The sequence below is a fragment of the Argiope bruennichi genome, chromosome 4 (assembly GCF_947563725.1).
Source record: "Argiope bruennichi chromosome 4, qqArgBrue1.1, whole genome shotgun sequence".
In the NCBI taxonomy this organism is placed as follows: domain Eukaryota; kingdom Metazoa; phylum Arthropoda; class Arachnida; order Araneae; family Araneidae; genus Argiope; species Argiope bruennichi.
The window spans coordinates 93,223,712-93,251,066 of record NC_079154.1 but is presented as its reverse complement, the minus strand read 5'-3'; the positions used below and the strand labels follow the sequence as shown (position 1 = coordinate 93,251,066).

Genomic DNA, 27,355 nt, shown 5'->3' with positions numbered 1-27,355 from the left:
CTTTACTATGTAAACAATATTATTCATTTTTCAGTATATTTTTATGATGCTTAAGATGTTTAGATAGTTAATTTATAATGTTTTATTAAAGAGGAGTGCTTTCATGTATTTCTTACTTTCACATGGGTAATAATCCTATGTATCTAAAGTGTGTGAATTATAAAAGTATTTAATGTTTGTCAAATTAAATTTATTTTTCAAATCTTTTCAACTCTCCTATATTATGCATCTCTGTCTTATAAAATATGAATTCAACATTAAAAGCATTATCCTTAACGATACAAGTTAGATCCTTCCTCTACCAATTAAGTCTGCAGCAAAAGATATATTTATCTTAATACCTTATAATCTGATACTTCTAATTACCAAATCAATTTCATAGACTAGATTATCTCGTAGTTGTATAAAATTTACTTACTCAGTTAAAAATATGTTCAAAATCTTTAGATAAATTGAGTACATCATTTAATGTTCTATGAATTCTTTTTTTAATACATTTTTATCATTATTATATCTACTGAAATCAATGTTTTCTCTAAATATTCATAATTTCTTTTTTATTTTAGTGCCTTAATTCATAGGACATTAACTACAGTTGGTAGTTATTTGTGGTCTCGTAAATTGAAAACAATATCTCCAGAGGTATTATTGTACTTTATTACTTTTGAGAAATGTTTTCTAAAGTAGGCATAAATTATTTTTATTTTTTTATTGCAATTGACTTCTTTTTTTTCTCATAGGCACGGCTAATTTTACAAAAAGAGAAAGAAAAGCCAGGTGCTTTTGCAGTTCAGACACCTAAGGTAAGTTTTTACCTTCTGTATAGTGTTTTTAAACTTAGTTAAATGATTTTATTTTGATTTGATTTCGATTTTTGGGTTATTTAATTTTCATGCAAAAAGCTGCAGTCAGTAAGGAGATATCTTTTTTAAAAATTTCAAGCACACATTATTGTTAAGAAATTATGAATTTAACCCTTTGTTATTCATAAAAATTGAAAAATCATACGTTTTAAACAATATTAACATTTGAATTCTTACTAAATAAATGTATTACAGTATCTTTGAAGGCTTTTATTTGTATTACCATTTCAAACCATTTTTAATGCATTCCATATGAATAAGAAAAGAAATGGGATATTAATAAATTTAGACTTGTGTTCAAATTTCTAAGCAGATTATTTTTTTTTTTAAAGTCGTACTCTAAAAGTACAATTTTCTTGTATTCTAAAGGACTTATTATTTTTAAAATTTCATTTTCATATGATTTGTCAAGATTATCTATGTTTGCACAATATTAAGAAAAGCTTCTTTGCCTGTAGAATTTGTGATGTATATATAAAAGAATGAAGAACATGAAAAAAAAAAAATAGTTTGATATATCCATGTGATTAGAAGTTAAAAATAAGTAGCTACTATGCTAATAATATTTTTAAAACAAAAAGGAATATTTAATTGTTCATTAGCAATTTAAATTATATTTGGCCTATGAATATTAAGTATCAAAACAAAATTAGAAATAAATATACTTGTAGAGCTTGCTTTTCAATTAACTAGCCATTCAGGGTTAAAAGCCTTTTAATTTATGTTCCTTTATTTGTTCTGATTCCTATTGTTTAATATTCTGATTGTTGGAATTTTGAAACTTTTTTTTTTTTTTTTATTTGTTTAAAGAGTCAAGATCCTTCAAAAGCAGGTTGTTCCTATTTAGAAGAACCAGAAAGTCATTGGGGTGTAAAAATCTCCTTAAAATCAGTTTGCAATGTTTGTAAAATGCCATTAACTTCCCATTTGTCACCTTCTCAAGGTGGCATTACTGTTTATAAATGTGGTAAGTATTTGGTTAGTAATTCTGTTTTTCAATAAAAATTATTTTTATGTACATTTACATAATGAATATTTTTAAATAATTCTGAGATAAATAAATAAATTTTTTTTTCTTTAAAATACAAATATTGTTTACTGTATACTATTAACATTACATATGTAAAATTTCATATATTTTTATGCAAACAAATGCTTCTGAGAGTGCATCTTTTCTACATGAATTAGGCATTAGGTCACCAAGGTGTCCTTGTAATTTTGTCTATTTTCAATTTTACCTTCCCAATTACAATGGATGTCTTGTTTTTATAGCTCCCTTCTTTGATCAAGAACTATAGTTTTTCTATGCAAAGCTTTTGCCTTACTGTTTCTACTTTTTTTTGGACAACAAAATAAGTTACTGTTAATTAAGCGTGAAAACCATTTAAATGGGTGTATGTTATGCCCCTTGATACAACAATCAATTTGGAGCTAGCTACGGAAACAGTTAGTCTGATAAGCATAAGTAAATGAATCACTTTCTGGATCCTGAAGTTAAAGTTATTTACTGCAGTTTGGAAAAAAAGGATGGACATATACATCCTGATTAGCATCAAGTCTGGAAATATCCTGAACTAGGATTATCTTTCTTCTTTTGGGCTGTATTATTGATAGTACCATTTGTCTTGAATTTCTGTTTATATTACATGAATACAAAAAAAAACAGAAAATTATTTCATCTTGATCATGTTTCTCTGTATGGATTCTTTCATTATTAAGAAGAAAAAAATATCTAATTTTGAGGAGATTTGGTTGTATGTAAAAGTTGAATCTCATAAGCAATCTGGAATACTTACTAAAAAATATGTTATGTGTTTCTTGGTTATTCTAAATTATTTCATGTAATTATTTTGAATGAGTCATCTTTGGATAAAAATTTCTTAATATGCATTGAAAGAAATAATTCAAAAGTTGATAATTTGAAATTAATATATATGGCTTAGCACTGTATAAAAAAATGAAACTCCTAAGCACTAAACACACATTCTTCTAAAGCAGAGTGTGTGAAAGCTGATTATATATTTATTTCAGTTCAATTCATTTACATATACCTGCTGATAAATTTCAAGTTCTAATATTTTAGGCATTCTCAAACCATTTACTGAGATACTGATGCCTATTCTGCAGAAGTTGATAGGACTCTTTTAAATGTGTCTAAATTTGCAATAAATGACAATTGTTCATTATTCTTTCCACCTTATCCTATTAAAGCTATTCTTACATCCAGAAAAGAAAATTTCAAAATCTCCTGGGTTAAATAGCAAAATGGGCCTTGATTAGGGATTGCAATACCGTACCAAAATTTCAATACCGGTATTCGGTATTTTTTAAATCTTGATACCGGTTTTAATACCGGTATTAGAAATTTTAGAAAAAGAAAGAAAACACAGGTGTTTCTTTGTTTTATTTGCCAGTTTTATTATAGAGTGTAAATGTCACAAAAAATAATTTTTAACTTATAAATTATAACAGTATATAATCACAAAAAAGTAAAGAAATATCTTTAAATCACAAAAAAAGTGTAAATATCACTATTCAGTCCGTGGTACTATTACAAATTTTTGAAATGTGATCTTCAAAAAACATAATGCATCCATTGTACTGTCATTAAGCCTGAAAAGTAATTTTGTGTAAAAATGACCAGCTGTCGAAAACGCTCTTTCGGCATCTACGCTAGTTGGTGGTACTGTTAGCAATGCGCAATATACTTTTTGCAAGTATTTACCTCTAAATCCCTCATCTTCAAATAAAATAAATCGATTCTTTTCTTCTTTTTCATTTTTAAAATCATTATAATTATGTAAATACCATAAGACATTTTCTATTTCGGTATGCCTATCTTCTGTGCGATTTTTCAATGTAATATATAATTCTTCAGATAGTGATGTGTACTGTTCTTTCAATGACTGCAACATGAAATTTATTGTTGCATTAGCTGTTAATAAATTAGAATCTCTCAGACATAATGCCTCAATAGTCAGTTTTATTGGAAGTAGAGCTGATATAGTTCTGGATATTAAGTCGAATACACTGTATGAAAAATTAAGTTACAGGTTTAAGTCGATTATTGCTTTTGGATTGGATTTCTCAGTTTCAAAAATCGTTCCATCATTAGGAGTAAATTGTTCCAACGTATTTTAGAATCTAATATTAACATATATTCTGTTTTATTTTCAGTTAGTATATATTTTAGTAATATATCCTTTTTATAGGGGAACGTTTAAATATCTTAACAATTTTTCGAACTTTAGAAATTATAGGAAGCATTTCTTGATAGGTTAATATTTCATCCTCATTAGCAATATCTTCTTCAACAATTACATTGTCATTATCTTCATTGTCAATATCACTCTCACTCTTACTCTTTTCAAAATTGGAATCCGAAATTTCTATATCCACAGTATTTGGATTCTTCGGTTCTTTATTTTTTTGGTATAATACATCTATTACTCCTAAACTTTTTTCATAATTGTTGCCCCATCAGTCGTTATGGTTACAATATTTTCTTTCAGGGATAATCCATGATTCCCTAATTTAGATTTAAGCAATTAATTAAGCCATTAATTAGCTAATTAATTTCGCCCATTAGGGAGACATAAAAACAAAAACGTATATTATTTTACTATGTTTCGCGATTACTATGATACTATTACTATTATACTATTTTACTATAAACATATAGTGGAGACAATTTTAAAAATTTCTAGTAATTACCGAAAAACCGGTATTTAAACTTGCGAATACTGGTATTACGAAATTGTACAAATGGCTCGAAATACCGGTATTCGGTATCCCGGTATACCGGTATTGCAATCCCTAGCCTTGATGTTTATTAGTTAATTTAGAAAATAACCTTAACAAACCCATTTAGGATATGCCTGAAATTATTTGCAATTTTAGTACTTCTTTAAATCTATCTCAGACACGAGAAAACATCGGGAAAGGAAGGGAAAAGTCATTTTACAAATTGATACTGTCTTCTATATTCTCATGCCTGTGAAATATAAATAAAATTGATTTTCATTTTAGGCCATTTTTAACCATAGATTGCATAGCTTTTATTTCCCTTCAATTTATAATATAACGCCATAAAATTAATTTTCCTTTCCCCATCTAGTATTTTTTTTATTTGTGTGGATGTATTTATATTTTTTTAATATTTATGTTATTATATGTAATTTACTGTTTTAAAATGTTAATTGCCATTGCCACATTTATGGTACAGTATAGCTAAAAGTGTATGTTTTATCACTGAACCCTGGTAGGCAACTAATCAAGCCTACAACCTATTGTGGAAAATCGTAATCTTTAGAAGTTTTTATTGCTTTTTATTGTAAGCAAATTAATTAATTTCTATTAAGAAAATCACAATTATTTGAATTAAATTGCTGAGAAAGAAATTAATGTGATTTAAAAATCATTACACTGCATCATTGCAGTTTAATTAATTTTTTTTTAATGAAAGTGGCCAAAAATTTATTATAAGGAGGATAAAAATTCTTACTTAATTTTATAAGTGCTTAAAATCAAAACTCAAATACGATATTAGCATGAACATAGAAGAACTTTTTAATTAATGTTTTCAGAAACTGTTTAAACAGACTCAGTGACTGATATGTACTCCATAGGTTTAAGGAACTAATTACATGATTAATTAAAGAACAATACATTTCATGATGTAGTATTATAGCAATACAGATTCTCTGAATAAGATAATTGAGAGTTCCATAGAAGTCTCATAAATGATTTTTTTACATGAATTACATAACTTGAGGATAGACAGACTTTTGAATATAAAATTCAACATGTTGAGTCCATTTGTTATGATATTTAATATAAGGTATGCAAATATGATATGATATATAATATGTAAAATAGTGTACATTTCTATTTCATGTGAATTATGAATCATATTTTTGAAACTGACACTCTCTAAATGAGGCATAATACATCCCATAGCAATTTCGGCTAAAGCAGTTGTAAAAGAATATGATTGCAGCATATTTTTCTTTTTTTCCTTAAGACACGTTAGTTGGAATTATTAATCAGTTCAAAAATCAATAGTCATACTTATAACTCACACATTCACTTTGAACCTTTTCTAGTAACTCTGCTTGTTAAACATTTAAAAACTTTTTTTTTCCCATCATATGCATCATTTATGTGCTTACAAATGAGTAAGTGGTATTTTATAGTGATTTTGTATATGAATAAAACTATTCCTGGGATCATCCAATTTTGCGAGGTTTTGCTGCAAGATCTCGCAAATTAAATTTCACCTGTAAAGTTTTGAATTCTGAAAATAAGAGTATGTAATCCTACAATGTTTTCATCATTTTTAGGAATTTTGAATTTTAAGGCTTTAAGTTACCAATGCAATCTAAAATCTTCCTCTACATCTAGGAATACTATAAGACATTTAATAACTTTTGAAAATCAGCACTGTGCCAAATAAAGTTCTCCTACCAGTGTTAAAAGTTTGTTTTATGTGTGAAGTATATATTTGGAATAAATATTGTGCATTGTGGATAAAAGAAACTTAAACCATGTTAGACATTTAATGATTTTATTTATTTATTATTGTAATTGATTATTGAAGATTAGATATAACTTTTTTTGGAAGCGATTATGGAAGTTACAGTTTTGTAAATTTTTATCAGCAAAAAACTTAATACAAAATTGCCCTCTCTTTTGTTATATTGTAGGTCATTCTTATCATACTGCTTGTTCTACTGAAGGATTTTGTTTAGTCTGTCTCCATTCTCAAGATGATGATGGTTGAACTTTTTGTGCCAAATGTTAATTTTTACTTACTTTTAAATTAATTAAAATCAGATTTCTGAGAATACTTTAATATTTATTACTTCATCTGTCTCCTACATAATTATGACAATTTAAGAAGCTTTTGATATCTTGAAAATTTCATTTATTCCATGTCCGTTATCTGTTATTGTTGTTTCAAATATTAAATTGTTGATGTAAATTATAATTTATGTTTTGTTTTTTAATTATGTACTTAATTTAGTTCTATTAGAAATATAAAATGTGTAATCTTGTTGCAGTTTGAAATTTAGTTGTGTACAATTTTTTATTTTGTGTACTTGTGTTTTTGATTGCTTGATTCTTGAAATTAAGCTGACTTCATAGTATATAGAATTTGTGTAAAAGTTCAAAGATTATTTTTAGTGCAGCTGTTTTACATAGAATTTCTGTTATATTCTGCCATAATTTTATAACAAATGATTAATTATATATTTTCTTTTCCTTTCTTTTTCCTTTTTTATAAATTAAACTTTTTTTTTTTTAATGCATGATCTATTTGACTTGCTTGCTTTGTATTTTAAATATTTTTGCTGTGAAGAAGGGTTATCATAAATAACACATTGTACTGTTGCACATACTTTATCTTTAGCACAAACTTAATGCTATTGCTATTGCTCAATTTCACATTTATGTATACATTTCCATAATATGTTGCAATTTAGAAATAATGCTCTTATTATTTACCAGACTACAAAATAGGAAACGTGGTGAATTGAAATTCTACTTATTTTTACTATTTAGCATAATTACTGAAATTTATATACACAGAAAGTCTGATTAACCCTTTGCACTTCTCTGTTATAATAATAGTATTGAAGTAATTTTTTTAACATAATTTGCCAATTACAGTTAGCCAACATAAATAACACTTAACTGAGCCTTTATATTCGTATATAAATGCATCTGATTGCAGTTGGGAATTCAAAGGGTTAATATTATTGGTTTTGATGTGTTTTTGAAAATCTTGCATAGTTGTAATGATTTATTTTACTTATTTGCTTAGAAAAATTATCCTCAATTAACGTTCATAAATATCTGTTGATTTTAAAAAAGGCCTCTTTTTTTTATTTGTAGTGTATATTTTTTACTATAAATAATTTTATGGCTTTTATATCTTTAGATATTGCCTCTTACCTGAAAGTTTAGGTTATAGTTAGATGTATAATTAGAGATTTACTATATCTTTAAAAAAAAGGTCAATTAACTTTAAATGCGTAGTAAATATTTTTATATGCCTTAAAGAAAATATTTATTTATATACATAGATCTCTCTACTTTTGCTAATTGTCAGACTTTTTTAAAATATAGAATACACTTAGATAGGCATTGCATTATCTTAATTGTTTGACACACTAAGCCTCAAATAAAATATAGGTTTGTTTCTTCACTGTTTTTCTTAAATTTTGTGACCTAAAGGATTTAAATAATTACATTTAAACATTGAAATGTATTGATTTGATATTTTTCCTGACATCTTTTTTATTAATATTCTTGTCTACTTGTTGAATGACTGATTGTTCGAAAGTTCCAATTTTCTCATTTTTGCCACTTAAAAGTAGTTGTTTCTGTCACTTAGAAACACAATAATAGTGATGGTAATGATGCATAATATGGGTGCAATCATATTGTTTTAGAGGATTTTTTAATGATGGAGAAATGCTTTTGATGATCAAAATAGCAAATTTATGAATATTTTTTCAAGTGTTTTTTTCTATTTTAAATGAAGATTATTGTATAATTTATCTACTTATTCATCCAGAAAAATTGCTTGAATTTGAACAATGAAATATTTCCTGAATTTATTTGTGCCAAATAAAACTTTAAATGCATTTCAAAATGAAATGGGAAAAATCATTGCTTAATGTATTTCTGTTCCATAATCTGTTTATTTTCCCCTTTTACATTAAGTAATTTTTTCATACCTTGTACATATTATAACTTAAGTAAGATTTGAAGGAAATCAATGATATTCTCCTTAACTTTTCATTTCTGTTGAAGTTTTGTATTGAAACAAGGGGAAAAAGCAATTTAAAGTTTCTTATATATTTAAGATTGGGGGTCTGTATCCAGTGGTGGATTTCCATTTAGGCAGCAACCAAAGGAAGAAACTGCTTGTAGTTTGATGGAAAAATTGTTACTAGCCAAGTTGCCAAAAAAAAAAATTTGAAAAAAAATACCAATTCTATAAATTAGAAAAATCTTAGAATAATATTAATACTTCACTATATAAAATTGGCAGCATGTTTCTACCTGTATGTGCACTAAAATCCCTTTATTATAGTATTTTATAAAAATCAAATACCTGCTAAAATATAATTGTTACAAACAATCATGCAGTGAATACTTGAATTGTAATAAATAAATTAATTAAAATTAACACATATATTTTCATAAGGTTGCTAAAAAATTATTTAAAATGCATCCTTCAAGTGTTAAAATGAGGATCTAAATGTTATAAATTGAATTAAAAGAGGGACCTCATAATGTACACTGGCCAAGGTGGTAAAATGTCTATTGCCTGAATGTTTTTCTTTCCAAAGTGCCCTAGTAAAATTATTTTTTTTCCTTGAAATATTTTTTTTAATAATGTTGTTTCATTAGGCTTTTTGTTTTGTAAGAAGAGATTATACAAAGAAATGCCTTTTTCTGTTAAGGATTGTGATTATGTTTCAATTTATCACAAAATATATTACTTTCATATTTTCAAATAAAATTAAGCTGTAGTTCCTCTCTAGATTGATCGATCACTGCCATTGTTGTGTATTGTATAAGCTTTACAGCATCTGTTCTATTTTCATGTTTTTACTTATTGTTTATATGTACTTATTTTTTTACTGTAAAGGTTAGATTAATCTTCCATTTTTTTAACTGCTCTGATGAGATGTGAATTTATGTTATCACCATATAAAAATAAATTATTCAATATAGTTAATTATTTAAATATCATATTTAATTATTGTAGTTTTAGTATTTTAAAACCGTATATCTATGCATATTCATAGAATTTTATTGCAAATAAATTTTAACTTGAATAAACATTTTCACCATGACGATGTTTTGTAATTTAAAACCATTATTCAATTATATACTTTTTAAAAAAAGAATAATCGGAACTACCTCGCACAAAAGATACAATTTATTACTTTTGACTTTCATTTCAAATCAATACTTTTGAGTGCCATTTATTTATCAAAATATTATAAATTTTGTATATTATGATTTTTTTTTGTTTGTTTGTTAATACATGTAATTAAATTAGTATTTTCGAATATTTGTGATTTTGGAAAATAAATGCATTTATGTCTTAATTTGATAAATATTCATCCAAGATAATCGAAGTATTTTTTTCTTCCTGTTTTTGAACAGGTTATAAGTGTTTTAATAGTCTATGACATGCGTCAGATGTTTTGACATTGACTTGTTAAAATAATAACAAAAAAAAATGAATTATACAAACCAACAAAAAGAAATATTTGATATCATTCATCTACAAATTTCATTTTGTTTATGCATTAGATTATGTTTCCAATACTACTATTTCATTATTACCATTTGTGATAGAAAAGTTTATTGTGATATAATTTCCATATTATGAACATAAGTCTTCTGTGTAAATAATTTTGTAAAAATCAAATTATATGTAAATAGTATATACTATATTATAGAGATATTACATAAGGAAAATAAAATTTTCTTTATAGTGTTTTTATTAGTCTTGTTATTTATTAATTCTTTTGGTCGGATATTCTGTTAAAAAGTATCTTTGAAGAATTCCAGTATATTAATAATATGCATAGATGCTTGTGTTGTGAGAAGCCTCTAAATGTATAAATGTTTTTTTAAATAATATTATAATACTATGCAATAATATTAATAATGTAAATGTCTCTATTGTTTTTTTTTTAATAATATAAATCAAAACATCTATGAACTTCGATAAGTAAACAGATTACTTCAATAGAAAAAATATTCTTATTAATAAATAAATGTTGCATTGAATTTTTTCTCAATACAAGAAGTTTTTTTTAAAACTTGACTTTACAGTTGTAGTTTCCAATTTCATTTAATACTTTTAAGGCAGCTTTAGGTATTCATTTTCATGTGAATTGAATTGTTGTTGAATGGTTCATGTGAATAGCTGTTGCTGAATTTGTCTTAAATACATTCATTTTTATCTTTCTTTACTTAAAGTTTTATAGTGATGAGAGAATGTTTTGAAGTTTCTTTTAATGTTTGAATTATTATATATCATAATGTTAAGCCTTCTTTTGAAAATTAGACAAGACAAAAAAATTGATTTTCACTTATGACAATTACTTTCATTTATTCGGTAGAAAGAAAAATTCAAGCGAAATATCTCTCATTTTTATACAGCATAACTCAAGTTGAATTGCCTCATGATTACTCTTTGTTAAAAATAAAGAAATTCGAATTAACTATATGGTTGAAAGTATTATATAAAATTTGGTTGCTTGTTTTTAAAACAAGAATTTTGTTTACATTTTAGTTTTATATTATTATAATTTTAACAATATATAAACTGTGCTTGGAATTGTTCTTGGCTTATCAAATCAGTATTTTAATATAAAGTTATTTTCTTAATTCTTTTAAACCTATTTTTAAGAATTTTGTTGTTAATTACATTTCTTGAAATGTAAAATAAAAATATTATTCATTGTTACATGCAAATGTAATTTTAACTTTAGTGAAACTTTGTTAAGTACTAATTTGCTTAATGCCATCTCATCAATACATGTTAGCTTAATTATTTCCATTTAATTTGTCAAAAATTGCAATTTTATTATACTACATATTACGGAATATCAGTAGAAGCAATCAGTAATTTTAAAGGAATTTCATCAATTGAAAATGAAGCCAACAAAATTGTACAGATTGGAGAAAGCAACTAGCTCCAGCGCATTTTCGGATTGGAGAATCGAGAATTTTTCAATTCTCAATTAATCCACAGAATTAATTGAGAATTGAAAAAGTGATGTAGAGCAATTCATTTCTTTCCTAGTTCTAATAACATCCAAAGCAAATTGGCCCTCTCTCTCCTTTATTTAAGAATAATGTTTGACTTTTGAACTCGTAAAATCCTGCAACCCAACTATTATTCATGATTTTGTGGGGATAAGAAAGATATGTTGAGTATTTTAATATTCATGATCAAGGACTAAAGCAACTGCTTCGTATTTTTATGTCCTAAACGACTTGCGTTCAAAAATATGTTTTTGCAGATCTAGGTAAAGTGAAATCTCACTTCAACGTTTTCACATATGGGATGATTCTTCATTCGGCCCAAAAAATTTTCTATACTTGTAATGTTAAAAAGTGCCGAATTTAACATTATCTTTTTAAAATATTGCCTGCATTTAACATTTTATTTAGCAGGTAGGGTTTAATACAATTTTCCTAAAATGAGCAGCAGTTGTGATGGGGGGGGGGGATTTTTATTGCCAACAATACAGCAATCAAAATCCTGACCCCCCCTCTCCCCGAATGGTGGACTCTTAGAATCCTGGCTGACATATATCATAGAGATTAGTTGCTGTTGATCTTGAAAACTGGCATTCTTCTGGATATTAGAATTACAATGTCAAAAATAAAGCATTTGTCTTTTTTTGAAGTAAACAGAGGTCACCATCAAAAACCGAAGCTTACAATGGTGATAAAGCTAATTTTGCTAAATTAATTGGAATCTCATATTGAACCTCTCAAATGATTTTAAAGCATGCTGATGCCGTGAAGGAAAATTCGGAAAAAATGGGAAAATTGCTCTAACTTCCACCCCCCCCCCCCTCTCCAAAAAAAGAACCCGCAAAAACTTTAAACCAGCTGTTTGAAATTGCTTCTAAACTGGTTATTTAACTGCTTCAAACGGTTGGACAAACTGTGTTAAGAAGAGGTACAGTTTATCCTACAAATTTTTATGTGGCGAATCTTGCAATCGATTGCGAGACTGTGCAAGAGGGGACGAAAAAACATTACCGTACTTAATACAAAAATATTCTAGTAAAGATATTTCCAGTGCTGACGAGATGGGATTGTTTTGCAATCTTCATACAAATATGACTTGTAATTAAGGGTGGAATTTGTCACTGTGGAAACACTGTCGGAACTGCAATTGGCTGTTTTGAAATGCACGAAAATAAACGGGAATGAAAAGTTAACACTATTACACATAGGAAAAATCCAAACGAAAAAAACAGAGGTGTTTCAAGAATGCGAAGAGCTTTCCTCCTGAATATACCTCAACCAGAATAATTGGTGACAATTATATTTAATAGTATTAAACATTACAATGCCAATCAGATTGTATTGTAATGCCTATCTAATATAAATAACTAATAAGAGGTTTAAAAAATTGTTTTTAATTCTATTGAAATTTTTGGAATTTTTCTTAAATATATACTTTACTGAAAAGGATACTTGATAAGAATTTCAGATCAGTGCTTGAATTATTTTTCATATAATTCAACTTTGCTAAAAAGAACAGAGTGGCCAAGTACACTCGCTTTCTGATAGCCCAAGCTACAAATTATTATGCTCACAAACACTACTCTGAGATGAGAAAAGTCATGGGATACCTCCTAATAACGTATGGAGCCTCCTTTCGCCTAGCGAAGTGCAACAACTCGACATGGCATGCATTCAACAAATCGTTAGAAGTCACCTACAGTAATATGAAGCCATACTGCATCTGTAGACATCCTTAATTACGAAAATGTTGCGGGGAAGGATTTTGTGCACGAACTGACCTCTCGATTATGTCCTATAAATACTCAATGAGATTCATGTCGGGCGATCTAAATGACCAAACCATTCGCTTGAATTGTGCAGAATGCTCTTCAAACCAATCACGGATAGTTGTGGGCGGTGATATGGCGCAACATCGCCCCTAAAAATTCCATATCATTGTTTGGATAAATGAAGTACATGAAAATTGCAAGTGGTCTCCAAAGAGCTGAACTAACCATTTCCAGTCAGGTTCATTTGAATCACAGAACCCAGTCCGTTCCATGTATGAATAGCCCTTACCATTATGAAGCCACCACCAACTTGTATTGTGCCTTATTGACAAATTGGGTCCGGCTTCAAGGGGTCTAAGCCATACTCGAGCCCTACTACCAGCTCTTATAATCTGAAATAGTGACTCATCTGATCAAGCCACGGTTTTCTAGTTGTCTTGGGTCCAACCGATATGTTCACGAGCTCGGAAGAGGCGCTGCAGACGATTTTGTGCTTTTAGTAAAGACACTCGAGTTGCTGCCATAGTCCATTAAAGACAAATTTCGCCACATTGTCCTAATGGACACAGCCATCGTACGTCACACATTGATTCCAGTGGTTATTTGACGCAATGTTGCTTATCTGTTAAGATTTACAATTCTACGCACACATCGCTGCTCTCGATCATTAAGTGCAAACGGTCGGACACTGCGTTTCCAATTATGCATGGCACATGGCAGGGATTCACGGAATGTTTCCGAAATGGAATATCCCATGCGTCTAGTTCCAATTACCATTAAGTCTTCAAAGTCTGTTAATTCCCATCGTCCAGCCGGAATCATGTCAGAAATATTTTCACATGAATCCTTTGAATACAAATGAAGGCCCTGCCAACGTACTGCCCATTTATATATTTTGCACGCGGCACTATCGCTATCTGTATATTTGCATATTGCTTCCCGAGACTTTTATCACCTCAGTGTGTTATTTAATGTTTTTCAAAAACCTACCGTTTCTGATTAAGATTTCTTTTAGATTAAATTTAATTCTCATCACTTTTTTTAACAAATAGCCTAAATCTCGTTTTCCGTCTTTTTAATTTTATCAAAAAGCAAAAAACATATATTGAAAGAGATGAAGATAATCGCCATCTGATATGAAAACTAAATTTTCATAATAATTTTTTTATTCATTTTTATTTATTTATTTTTGATCCGCGATTTCAGACAGATAAAAAAAAGTAGGCATATCTTGGCAACCTAATTTCACCTCCCCCCCTCTGTTTTTCAGCTTGGTTTAATCATCCTATCTTAACATTCGATAACTTATTTTATAATATTTTAATATCTATAAATATCCTGTTTAAACATCCATTAATAGGCTTTAATTTAAAGTTGAAAAAATGATATATCATCTCCCTCTCCCATATCCGCAATAGTGGCCTATTTTGTATGTCAAACCTCACAAAAACCAATGCTGTTATATATCTTTTCTTTGTTAAGGTGCGATTCGACTTGATTGTAATAGGGATTACAATACTGTTTAGAGCTTTCAGCTGTATGTACTGTATATATTTTTAAATATATCCTACTTATATTTAAGTGATTTTTAGTACGCAGCCATACAATTCTCATAATTTTTTTATAAACTCATTAATAAAAGTTGCAAGATGAAAAACAAAACGTTGTGCAATTATAAATATACTAGCCGCCTTTGGCGACCAGCCGGTTCGCCAATCTTAATGTTCGTTAAAATTTTAATAATTAAATATTTTATGCAATTTCTACTTTAATAGCTTCTTCATCAAAATATTTTAAAACTTCAAATTTTGATTATCATATAATTCATTCATAATATTATAAAGGCCTTCAGTCATAACGTAATAGTATCTCTCTCATTTTCTGTTAGCACCCGTAGAATTTATGCTTTAAATTAAAGTGGAAAGAATTTATCTTCAATCAATATAATAATATTTTTTACTGAAACAAAGCATTTTTTTATAATCTGATTACTGAAAATAGAGTCACTCAGCGTTTAAACGTTATGGGCACTAAAGAATATCTTTTTAAATTTATGTAATATCTCAAGAGTTGGTCAACAAAATTTTCTTAGATTCATTATGAGCAGATCGATTAATGAACAATGTTTAAATTTAAATGCATCAAACACTAAGAAAATAAAACGAATCGTTTAAAATAAACGGTTGAAAACAGGTTTTAAAAAAACTACTTAAAAAACGATGTATTTAAAACTATAAGCATATACAAAAAATATATAGCTAACATAAATACAATTTACTTACAAAAGCATGCAACGAACCCAAAAATAATTTAAATCATCCATTGATAACGTTGTCATGGCAACAATCAGAACAGAATGCGCATGCGTGAATTTTCTTCGCCGGTTACGTAACGCAAATACGTGATTTTTTCTACGCCAGTTGGGGTAACGCTATGCGGATTAGAAATTTTTAATTTCCTTTATTCTGTTTTATTTTAATTCAAAAGTACTTCAGAATGAATCTGAAAGATTGATTCATTAACAATGTTTAATTTTAAATGCATCAAACATTAAGAAAATAAACAGAGCCGATTGAAATAATCCGCCGAAAAATTTTAACCCTAGCCTCATTACTGTTGGGAGAAAAAACAACGGAAGCCTTTCTCGTTTGGCGCTGGGGATAATGGAAGATTTTTTTGGCGGAAAAGTTGGCGGTGGGGAAAATGGAAGATTTTTTTGGCGGGAAAGTTAGTTTTTAATTAATAATTAAAATTATAATTAAAAATTCGAAAAAAGAAACCCCAGGTGCACATTCCCAACCTCCAAGGTATACATGTACCAAATTTGGTAGCTGTATGTCAAACGGTCTGGCCTGTAGAGCGCCAACACACACACACACACACATTGAGCTTTATTATAAGTATAGATTACAGAAAAGGAACTCTTATTAAATCGCGAATACAAATTGTACTGTATTTCATTTATACCTCTTGCTTTGTGACTTGTAGCTCTCTTGTAGCTTCTCATATAAAGAGAGTAGTTTTTTTTTTTTTCAAAGTTATATAATCAAATATTGTAATTCCGTTTCCGAGACTGTGCTTAAATTCTTTCTTATCTTTACTAATGATGAGGACAAATATGTGTGTTGTTTCTATTGGCGCTCCACAAGATTCACATTACACCTAGAGCGGTCGAATTTGGCGCAGATATATTTTGAAAAGAGGGAATAGGTACCTCGGAGTTATTGTTATTTTCTTTTTTTTAACTAATTTGAGTATGGCGGTTTTCATTGATAGGTTTTAGAAATATTTTCTCACAGGGCACCTCGAAATGAGGATGAGATGCTTCCGGCATGGTGATTGGATCTCGCCACCCTGGAAGGTACACAAATAGGCGGGGGGATCTGAATCCTCTCATCGATGACGGGACGTACTTCCTTCGGCGAGGGTTGTACCGTGGTCGGTGATGGCCCTTAGGTCTCAACCATAGTTCCCGCCAGTGTTGCTGTTGCGGCGGTCCGGTCATTCAGCCTTATGATTTAAATCCGTGTGCCTTTGTGGCGGGTCGGAGAGTCAGTTGGTTGACTTATCTTAAGATTTATAACATTATCTTTATAAATATAACAATTTATTGTCCTCCTATTGCCCCTTAATTTTAATAAATTTTCGTAAATATTTTTATATACCATTTGTAACACTTCATCGGTTTCATTTTCTTCAACTTTTGAAAGCTACTGGACTCGGAATATGTTTTACTATTTCTTTTGTACAGTATGTTTCAGTAGGAATAATCATGCAGTCAATGAAATGTATAGGTGCAAGGCTCTAAAACTAACTTCAGTTTTCACCACTCGACTTTCTTGTATACATTGACAATGTAACATCTTTTCGATTCTCCTCATAAAAGTCTTTATTCTCTGAGGAAGAGGAGGCGAGAGAGGCAGCAAGTTTACAACAGCACATTCCCCCTTCCTCTGACTTCCGAGTGTTGTGACTCAATATATGTTATGTTGTGACTCTTGTTTTATGCATTGCGGTATAATAAAGAATACGTCTTCCATTGAATCAATTGGGTTCAGATTTTAATACTATCTGCAAATTTGGATACAAAACATCATACTAAATTTTATTTATCAAAATTGTGTTTGAGTTATCGTGTTCACATGCTCTTGAACAAATTGCAAACAGTGGAATACCCAGTTGACGAAAATTTGATCCTAAATTTAATACAATATAATTTCTGATGATAATTTATGTGCCAAATTTCATTTATCTAGCTCGTTGTATTTTTGTGTTGATTAGCTCCCATGGAGACTGATACACATACTTTCATTCGACGGATTTCGCCTGAAATTTAATAGAAATCTTCAAATTTGATATTGTAGCAACATACTAAATTTCATCCCTCTAGCTCAAGGCATTTTTGAATTAGCATGTTCACAAACGCACATATTTCCAAAAAAATGCGTCTTTCAGTTTCAGGGAATTCTGAAAGGTCGCTGAATTTCTTGATGATTTTTTTTATTAAAAGACCAAAACTATTGGAAATTTATTACGATTTTTTAGAGAGCTCACAATTTTTTCTTCCAAACTTAGTTTGACATTCTAGATTATCAAACGAGAAATAATAATCTTTTTATAACATGTCAATGACCTTTGAGTCAGTGAATGATGACTTACTAACCGAAATCTGTACTATATTATATCATATGTGTGAGGATCGATAGGACAATATGTCAAGTAGAGATAAAACAGATGATGAATTATTTTAATTCACAAAATGCTCATTATTCATTGTGATGTTTCTATTATAAAAAAAGGGGGAGATAAACTAAAAGTGTATTGTTATATAACTTTTTTGAAGAGGCATTTATTGATAATCGGATTTCATGTAAAAGTAAATTTTTTATTGGAATTTCTTTAAAATATGTTCATTTTAATAGAACTTTTAGAAAAGTTTCTTTAATAATATTTAATAAAAATTATTTGATGGCTGGTATGGTGTTATGTGACACGGGTGATTCGTCTCTGTTATTTAAAGTAAAAATTTTTTGCTGAAATTTTCAGAACTGATTTTTTTTTGTCCTTTTTTAATGATGAAAATACGGTGGAGGTCACTTAATGTGCTCACTTTATTTTAAACCTGAAGTGATCACTGAACTCGAATGGTACGTACAATAAAATGGCTTAAAAATAATAGAATTCTGTAGGAATGAAAGTGCGCCAGAAAAAATAAATCATACAGCATTTAGATTATTCATTTGCATTAATTAGAAAGATCGACACAATGTACAGAGTTAAAAAAAAATCATATATACTAAAGTTTCTAATCATAAATAACAATTCTTCTTAAAAAAATTAGCGAGACTAATTAGGATTCACAAATGTATCCCTCCGCGGCCTTGAAATCATCAAATAGTGATGATTATTTACAATAATCTATATTTACCTTCGTTCGCTGCCGGTGCATTTGTATTTATAACTTAACTTATTTTGCTAAATAATATTATTGCCAATTATTATTTCATTTAACTGCAATGCTTGGAATTAAGAACCTTGAGTTCAAGAACTCCACTCACTCTTCCGCAAATCAGCAAAAGCATACATAATTGGTATGGAAATACATATACATATTATCATAACTTAGATTTTCTTCAAAGTGCTTTGCATATTCGATCAAAGCTCGTTGAAGACGAACTCAAACTGATAATAAACAGGTCCAGTTTACGCTTTTTTGTTTGATTGGATTTGTCACCTGCTTGCAAAGCTATTAATCTAAGCTATATTTAAAATCGATTATATATTTTTTTCTTCATTCACTAGAACCTTGGAGTCTTGTATGAGTGTCAGTAATACTTATGACAATATACTATTGCAAAACTTTTAAAAATAATTATCAGGCAATTGATACCAAGCAGCAGGGCCTAAAAACGCCCTGCAGAACTGTATATTTCAGGGCGACCTTGCCTGCGACATCATCCTGACATTGGGCATGTCCCCAGGCAGAACTTCTGCAATGATCACCATGACTTGTTTCCGACATACATTGACAATGGGTGACCCAATACCAATCATTTTCCGGCATGTATTTACAATGGGCGACCCAATACCACCAATCATTTTCCCATGTGTTTTATCAATGGGCGACCCAATAACAATCATTTCTCCATGTATTTTATCAATGGGCGGCCCAATATCAATTATTTACCCACGTATTTTACCAATGGCGACCAAATATCAGTCATTAGGCAATTTATTACTGACCACGTGCCGGCGGCAGCGTGTTTTATTTTTATTTTTCATTTATAAATAATTTTGTTTATTACTTATTTTGATTAATTTAAAACTCCGTAAAACACTTACTTGCTTTTTATAAAATGACATTTTTCATGATTTTCATTCTAACTTTTCTAATTTCTGCAACTTTTTTTAAACTATTTTTATAGCATATATTTTACCATATTCTTACCCTATGCAATTTTTAAATGACAAAAAGAAAATTTTTATTTATAGCTCTTTAAGAAAAATGAACAAATGTTAAAATAATCGGAAATAATTTTCAATTTGATCATATGTACATCTATCTATATATAAGATTTATTTCCTTCATTTATATTATTATTAATATAAATGAAGGTAATATTTATATACGTATTAAAAATATTAAATATTTTATTAAAATTAATTTACTCTTTAATCTGTATCTAGGGTGTTGTTACCTGTGAAAACGAAAAAATGTGATTTAAAGATTCTATAATATAAAGACTAAAAATTAAATAATGAATTAAGGAATAAAAATAGAAAATGATTAAAATAGAAAAGTTTTAACTTTTTAGTTCATTAATAAAGCATTTTTAATAAAATTATTTATTTTATTTATGTTTAAAATTTAGTTAATAAACGACACATGTAGTTAAAAAAAGAGAAATGTCTACCCCTGCGTATTGTACCACAACAAGGCGTTTATGGCAACTAATTTCATCCGGGATGCAGAAACCACACGAAGTCATGGAGTTCCCCTCTTTAAGAACAGCACGTGCAGAGCGCAGATTTATAGATTTAATTAAGTTCGATTACCTCGCTAGTTGGACGACCTCTTCTGGATAATGTGCAAAATCTTCCACTTTATGGAGCGAATAAACATTCCTTGGGTTAGCTTATTTGATGAAAGCAAGAGCCCAGATTTGTATTGCCCACAGGTTTGTTTGCGAGGTAATTGATTCGAGTTGCTTAAGAAGTACCTTGCTTCACCCTTCTTCCGATAAAACATAAATTCTTCTTGGTAATTTATTAGTGTTGAGTTTTTGTTGACTAAATTACAATATTTTGAATAAGTGAATTAGTATATTCATTTATTATTAATTTCATCATAATATCGATTAAAGTTATGTATTTATCTCTTTCCAATTTTGAGGTATTAAAAAGAAATTTAATACTGATTGCTGAAAATAATTTGATGTCAGAACCAACGGAAAAAAAAAGTATCTTAGGCTTTATCATGTGCTTTCTCAAAATGGAACGTTTTATGTTTTACTTAGTGAGAGATTCCAGTATACATTTTGGACTTCTTTTCGTTGTTGTTTCTTATGGCACTTGCCATGGACAAGCCCGCTGTTACGAGGACAGCGATTTAAGCCGGTGGGGGAGCGTCTCTTGTTGTTTTAGTAGTGCCAACTAGGGCCAAGAGTACGACTTTGCTACTCACGCATCACTCATTCGCTTGCACAACCCCTTTTTACAGGAGGGCACATTCACACATCTCCCAGATAGAACAACCATGCCCAAACCGGGACTCGAACCCAGGACGCCCAGATCATGGGGAAGACGCGCTACCCCTATGCCAGAACGCCGGCCTTCTTTTCGTTGATCCATAATATTGAAAATTTGATACAGATATTTATGTATCTGTATATATTTTATTGCAAAGATTATGCACCAATTTACATTAGTCTAGCTCATTCCATTTTGGAGTTACTGTGTTCATAAATAGAATATTAACCCTGCAATGTATCCTGCAGCCATTTGGCTACACGTTTTTATTTACTGGTGGTTATAAAAATAATGAAAACACCTTTGATTTATAAAGAATCCTTTATTAGTATGGTGTAGGAACTCCTTTGGCAGGTAATACAGCTTGGATTCACCTAGGAATCGATTAATACAAATGTTGAATAATGTTTAGAGGAATATTGTACCATTCTGCCTGGTGATATAGTGAAAGTTCTGGGAGAGATGCCGGTGGAGGACATCGATTCCGTATTGAACGCTTTAAAATAGACCATAACAGGTTCAATTATATTGAGATGGGATGACTGTGCGGGTCAAGGCAGATGTTTAACTTCATCCTCGTGTTCATCAAACCATGATTGCACAAGTCTCGCTACATGAACAGGTGCATTATTATCTTGGAAAATTCCATCTCTTGCTAGAAACAAAGTTTACTTCATAGGATGGATCTGGTCAGCTAGCATTGCTCTATACTTCTTCCTAGTGATCCCTCCTTTCTGGGTTAGGATTGGTCCAATAGAAAATCACGACATGGCTACCCATATCATGACATACCCATCTCCATGTCTGATAGTTGGAAGGTGACAATCACGGTCACATGCTTGTGCAGGTGTCCCCCAAACGTGCATCCGTTATGTTGTAGGGAAAACTGTGAAACACGATTCGTAAGACCGTAATACTTTCTTCCACTAATCAATCGACCAGGTTTTGTGAATGTGACACCACTGTAAATGACATTTACCATTAACATCTGTGACAAGTGGCTTGGGAATTACTGCTCCGCCATAAATGATCATTATGAAGGTGTCTTCTAGCTGTAATCACTGACACTGGAGAATCCAGATGGGTATTAAGCTCTGCGGCCACTTTTACTGCAGTTGTTCGCTTTTTAGATATTACAATCCACTTCAATACCCGCCGTTCTCTATCACTGAGCTTCTCTTTCGCCCCACTATTTTGCTTTACCGAGCTTGTCTTGCCGCACTGTTTGTATGCTGTCATGACTTTAGACACCATACCTCTATAAGCGCCAAAAAGTTGGGGTGTTTTCGTTCACATTTGCTCCAAATAGATGGGTTCCTACAATTTGGCATTTTTAAAAATCTGAGAGGTCCGACATTTTACGCTTTTGAAAAAAATCCAAGAACTACAGAATTTCAATAAAGCTAAGACACTACCAGAATATATACATTGCTATTTATATATATATAAAACTGGTGGCTATTATTATATTTTAATGCTTACGAAGCGCATTCAAAAATTTCATTTTTATTCAGAGGTGTTTCCATTATTTTGATAACCACCTGTACATTTATAAGCTTCACATAACTATTTCAAAAGACAACAACGAGTGTTTGGAAATCTTTTTTTAAAGGCGTTTTGATAAATACTTGCAGAAAAGGCCAATTTATGCAAGAGCGGTACTAGAATTAGGTTTAACCTGGAAACTTAAAATATACCAAAAAGGTTGTTTTATGACTAATTCTACTATTAAAAATGCTATAAAAATATATATTTCTTTTTGGATTATGAAAATTATATTTTCAAGAAAGGACTTTTATTTTTATTGCAAAGTGCGATTTCTATCACTGGAATATTATTTAAATAATAATGTAACCAAATGGCATATTCCAATTGTTTTGTTAAAATTTCATCAGAAAAAAAGAAACTGAAACTTTTAAAAATTATTTTGCTAAATTATATGTAGCTATTTTTTTATAAAAAAAAAATAAATAAAAAGGCAAGACTTCTAGGGTTAAGTAATTTTTTATTTTTTTATTTTTTTTTGTGAGGGGAGGGCTAAAACTTTTAGATACATCAATATTTTTTGGCAGATAATCTAACGATTACAATATTTTCCTTTTATATACTTCATATACAAAAATGTATTCACCATCCTTCTCCAAGATCCTTCCATCGAGTTAAAAAAAAAAAAATGAATAGAAGGCCTAATATATATATATATATATATATATATATATATATATATATATATTTATATATATATATATATATATATATATATAGTTTGGCTTTTATGACCGTAAAAATTAAAATGGAATACAGACTACGTTGCAGAAATATTTCCATTTCTCTCATTATTTAGTTATCAAAAGTGATGAAATCCACCGAATTTTAAACTTGAATTTAGATTAGAAACTAGTTGCAAACACAAGGAAATTAAAACTACTCAATTTTTAGATGGCAGTTCTATTTATTACTGTTTTTCTCTAAATCTTGGTACTTTGACATGCGGACTATTTTTATGTGAAATTCAGTGAACATGTTCATTTCTTTTTGATTCAATCATACTTTTATTTCAGCCTTTCAAGAGGGCTTTACATACTTTTATTGTTATTTTAAATGACGGTTTTATTGCAAACCGTACTTAAGAAATTTGTTTAAAAATGCAAATGTCTTGATTGTCAGTAGAGAATATTTTAAATTGCGTATACGAAATGCATTTTAAGTGAATTTCTAATTCACTTCCCTCTTAGCATGATAATCATTAGTCAAAAATTACGAGTTGATTGAGATTGAATGATTCAACATTTGAATACATTTCTGTGTGATGCTCTGTAAGTTACTTTAATACTTTGAAGCTAATTCGAATTTATTTATTCCTTTAAGATGAAACTGGTTAAGTCAAAGGAGAAATGTGTGTAAAAGAGGACCGACTATTTCTTTACTTTTTTATATATAAAAATGTGAAGCGAAATATTCAATTTAAAATTTCTGAGAAAATAATTTTGTTACGATGTAAACGAGACGTAATGGATAGAAAATGACTGCATGCATTTCTTTTTCAAATACGGATAAAGACTGAAGACATAAACAAAAGGAAAAAGAAAAACATTTCCGGTAGCGACGGTTTGTGAATTAAAAAAACGAACAAAGATTCAAAAATGAATATGACTATGCTCTAAATTTTTACGATAACATTTGGATTCAAATTATAATCTCCGTTTACGGAATTTTTATTACCCTTTATTTTATGAAGGTTTCTTTATTTTGTTTTTACTTCCTCGTGCACAAAATAAACTGAGAGAAAAAACTGTAATCGTTATAAAAATTTAAACTGGGGATTTTGAGAAATCTCCGCATTTTATTCTTTCTGACACCAGGAAACACATATTGGGGGTTATATCTATTGGTAAACTCGATAAATAAAAAAATACTTGGGTGAAATAAAAAAATGAGATCTTTGCACCAAATTTCTATATTTCTGTCAAATTTTAAACGACATCCATTGTCTGTCTGGCTGTCCGTTTAAAAGTGAAAATGATAATTGCAAAGCTAGATGAATAAAGCAATAAAATAAAATAATAGGTATAAAGTACTAAAATAATACACTTTTAATGTCTATTACAATTTGAAATTTCAAAATATTTTTTTGCATGACTCATGAGCAACAAGTTATACATAAGAAATTCTATTGAAATTAAACAGGGCCGATATTGTCGGTGAACTAGCTGAACGCTGAAGACGGCCAGTCTATTCGGCGTTCAAAAAAGAAACAAGGAAATGTATATGTGTCTGTTGAAATTCTACAGCCTTGTTTGACGTAGAGTTACCAAAAGTGGTACAAATATGTTTTAAAGGATAGAACATGTATCACACAGCAATTTTTGTGAAATTGTGATTAAAAATTTTATTAATTAAAAATTTGCTATTTTTTCCCACATTGACTTCCAAAATATTATTGCACAAAAATAAATTTTACACCATATTAAAATTCAGAGCGATATTTTCTAAATAATATAGATTTAATTGTAGTGCAATTTTTTTAAAAGGAATTTTGTCTATTATTCAAAAATATTTTCTGAAAACTTTTCAGCAAGGTTTTACATTGTTAGAATAAAATTAAAATCGTTTTTTATTATTTCATGAAATATTTAATTGCATGATTTTCTTTTATTGTTGAAAGTTACAGAAAAAGTATTCTGCTCATTATCTGTTCAGTTTACAAAGAGAATAAAAAGGGTGTAGCCACAGTGCTGAAAACGACAAGTTCATGCTCAAAATAAACATAATGGAAGTAAGGCTGTTAAAATATATGGATTTAAAATGTGTCACAATTCAATGATTAAACAATTTTAAGAACATTATGACCTTCTAGTTTTTCATAAGAAATTCTAATGAAATTAAACATATTCACCACTTACCGATTGCCTGCCAAAGGTAGTAAGAAAATAAATGAACGAAAAAAAGATAATTATTAAAAATATACAAAAAGAAGAAAAGAAGTAAAAAGAATCAAGAAAATAAATTTAAAAAAAAGGATAGTTAAATAATTACAAATATGCCAAAAGAAACCAGGAAGTCAAAAGAATCAAAGGCTATACAATAATTATTACTATTGTTTAAATTACTTTTCCTTCATCTTCAAAATTCATCGATAACAATTAATAAATTCGAGACTTCTTTAAGCTTCTAAACTTCTTTCTATTTCCATATTTCTAGAGACCTTTTTTTCTTCTAAAAAAATTTCTAGAATTCATTTTTTTTTCAATTAAATGTAATTATTTAATTTCGAAAATTAATTATGACCTTAGTGATTTCTCATTTTTATTGTCTAGATATTATTCATGATATAAGAATTTTTTAGTTGGTATTACGACACATAAACTAAGGAAAAATTTCATTCAAGTGCTATTTTAATCTGGTATATCTTCTTGAAGTAGAAATAGATTTTTTTTTTTTTTTTTTTGTATAATTTTAGTTCGAAAACACATTTGACCTTTTTTCGTGGTGATATTCTCAACCATTCTGCACGGACTAATTTCAACTTAAATGACAAAGATCCTTTGTTTCAAAAATAAATAAATAAATAAATATAATACATTTATAAATATAAATAAAATATTATATCCTCCGCTACTTAAAATAAATGAAAAAGAGAGAACAAAACAGTTAATAATTTATGTTTATTTTGTAAATATTACTATAAAGATTTATTAATTAGCGAATATAATTCTAATTCGATATATATTTTAAGTAGCGGGAAAAAGGAATTTGACAAAAGAATGGTAACCTTAAGTAAAAAGATTAAAATAAAGAATGGTTCATTAAATTATCCTTATTTCTTCCCAACAATCAAATTCCATAAAATAAAAACCCATTATGATTTAAATTCATGTCTAACATGCACATGACTAAGATGACTGACATGCACAGGCAGTTACGATTACTATTTGTGAACACATTTCTTTAAATATCTAAAATTTTTCCTGAGTAAAATTAAAAATGAAGATAACTTCATAATTAATAGCAACAAGAAGTTTTGGAATTTCTAAAAGATAATAATATTAATAAATTTAATATGATTTTGAAAATTTATACACAAATCTATCGCACGAAAAGTTTATAGATGTTTGTATTTTTATATATGACGAATAACTAAACAGAGATTTTATTACAAAAACTAATTGGATTGAATTATGTAAATTTAATGTTGCAGAAAATTATCTTTTTAACGAGATTAATTTTTATAAACAAATAAAAGGAACTCTTATGGCAGCAGCTATTTTGAAGTGCATTAGTTAATATTTTTCTACATTATTATGAGAAAAAAATAATTAAACAAACTTAATAAATGATTTAAATGTATTAATGACTTATTTTTGTTAAACATAGATAATCTAATAATATAATCAATTGTTGTCCGAAAGAATCAAATATAAACCAATGAAAAGTTGCTTATTTCGATTTAAAAATAGAAATATCTATTGAAAAAACTTTGGTAGGTGTTTACGATAAGAGGGATTAGTTTGATTTTAAAGTAATTAAACTAACTTGCATTCTAATTTAAACTCTAAAATTTTCAAAAACTTGATTTTTTTTTTACAATTTAATAGAATTAAAAACATGTGTAATAACAAAATTTCTTATATTGTGGCAATAAACAATCAAAATGTAGCTTTTAATGAT

General features: G+C 28.8%; 1 protein-coding gene across 1 annotated transcript in view; it reads left to right on the top strand.

Moving 5' to 3' along the window:
• LOC129966585 (BLOC-2 complex member HPS5-like) overlaps positions 1-10,227 on the top strand; it is a 33,927-nt gene extending 23,700 nt beyond the window's left edge. Inside the window, exons 20-23 of the mRNA XM_056081060.1 lie at positions 567-642; positions 741-803; positions 1,674-1,830; positions 6,569-10,227. Coding sequence (XP_055937035.1) covers positions 567-642; positions 741-803; positions 1,674-1,830; positions 6,569-6,645 — 373 coding nt within the window. The 3' untranslated portion in view covers positions 6,646-10,227. The remainder of the gene's footprint in view (positions 1-566; positions 643-740; positions 804-1,673; positions 1,831-6,568) is intronic.
• The last annotated feature ends 17,128 nt before the right edge of the window (positions 10,228-27,355 follow it).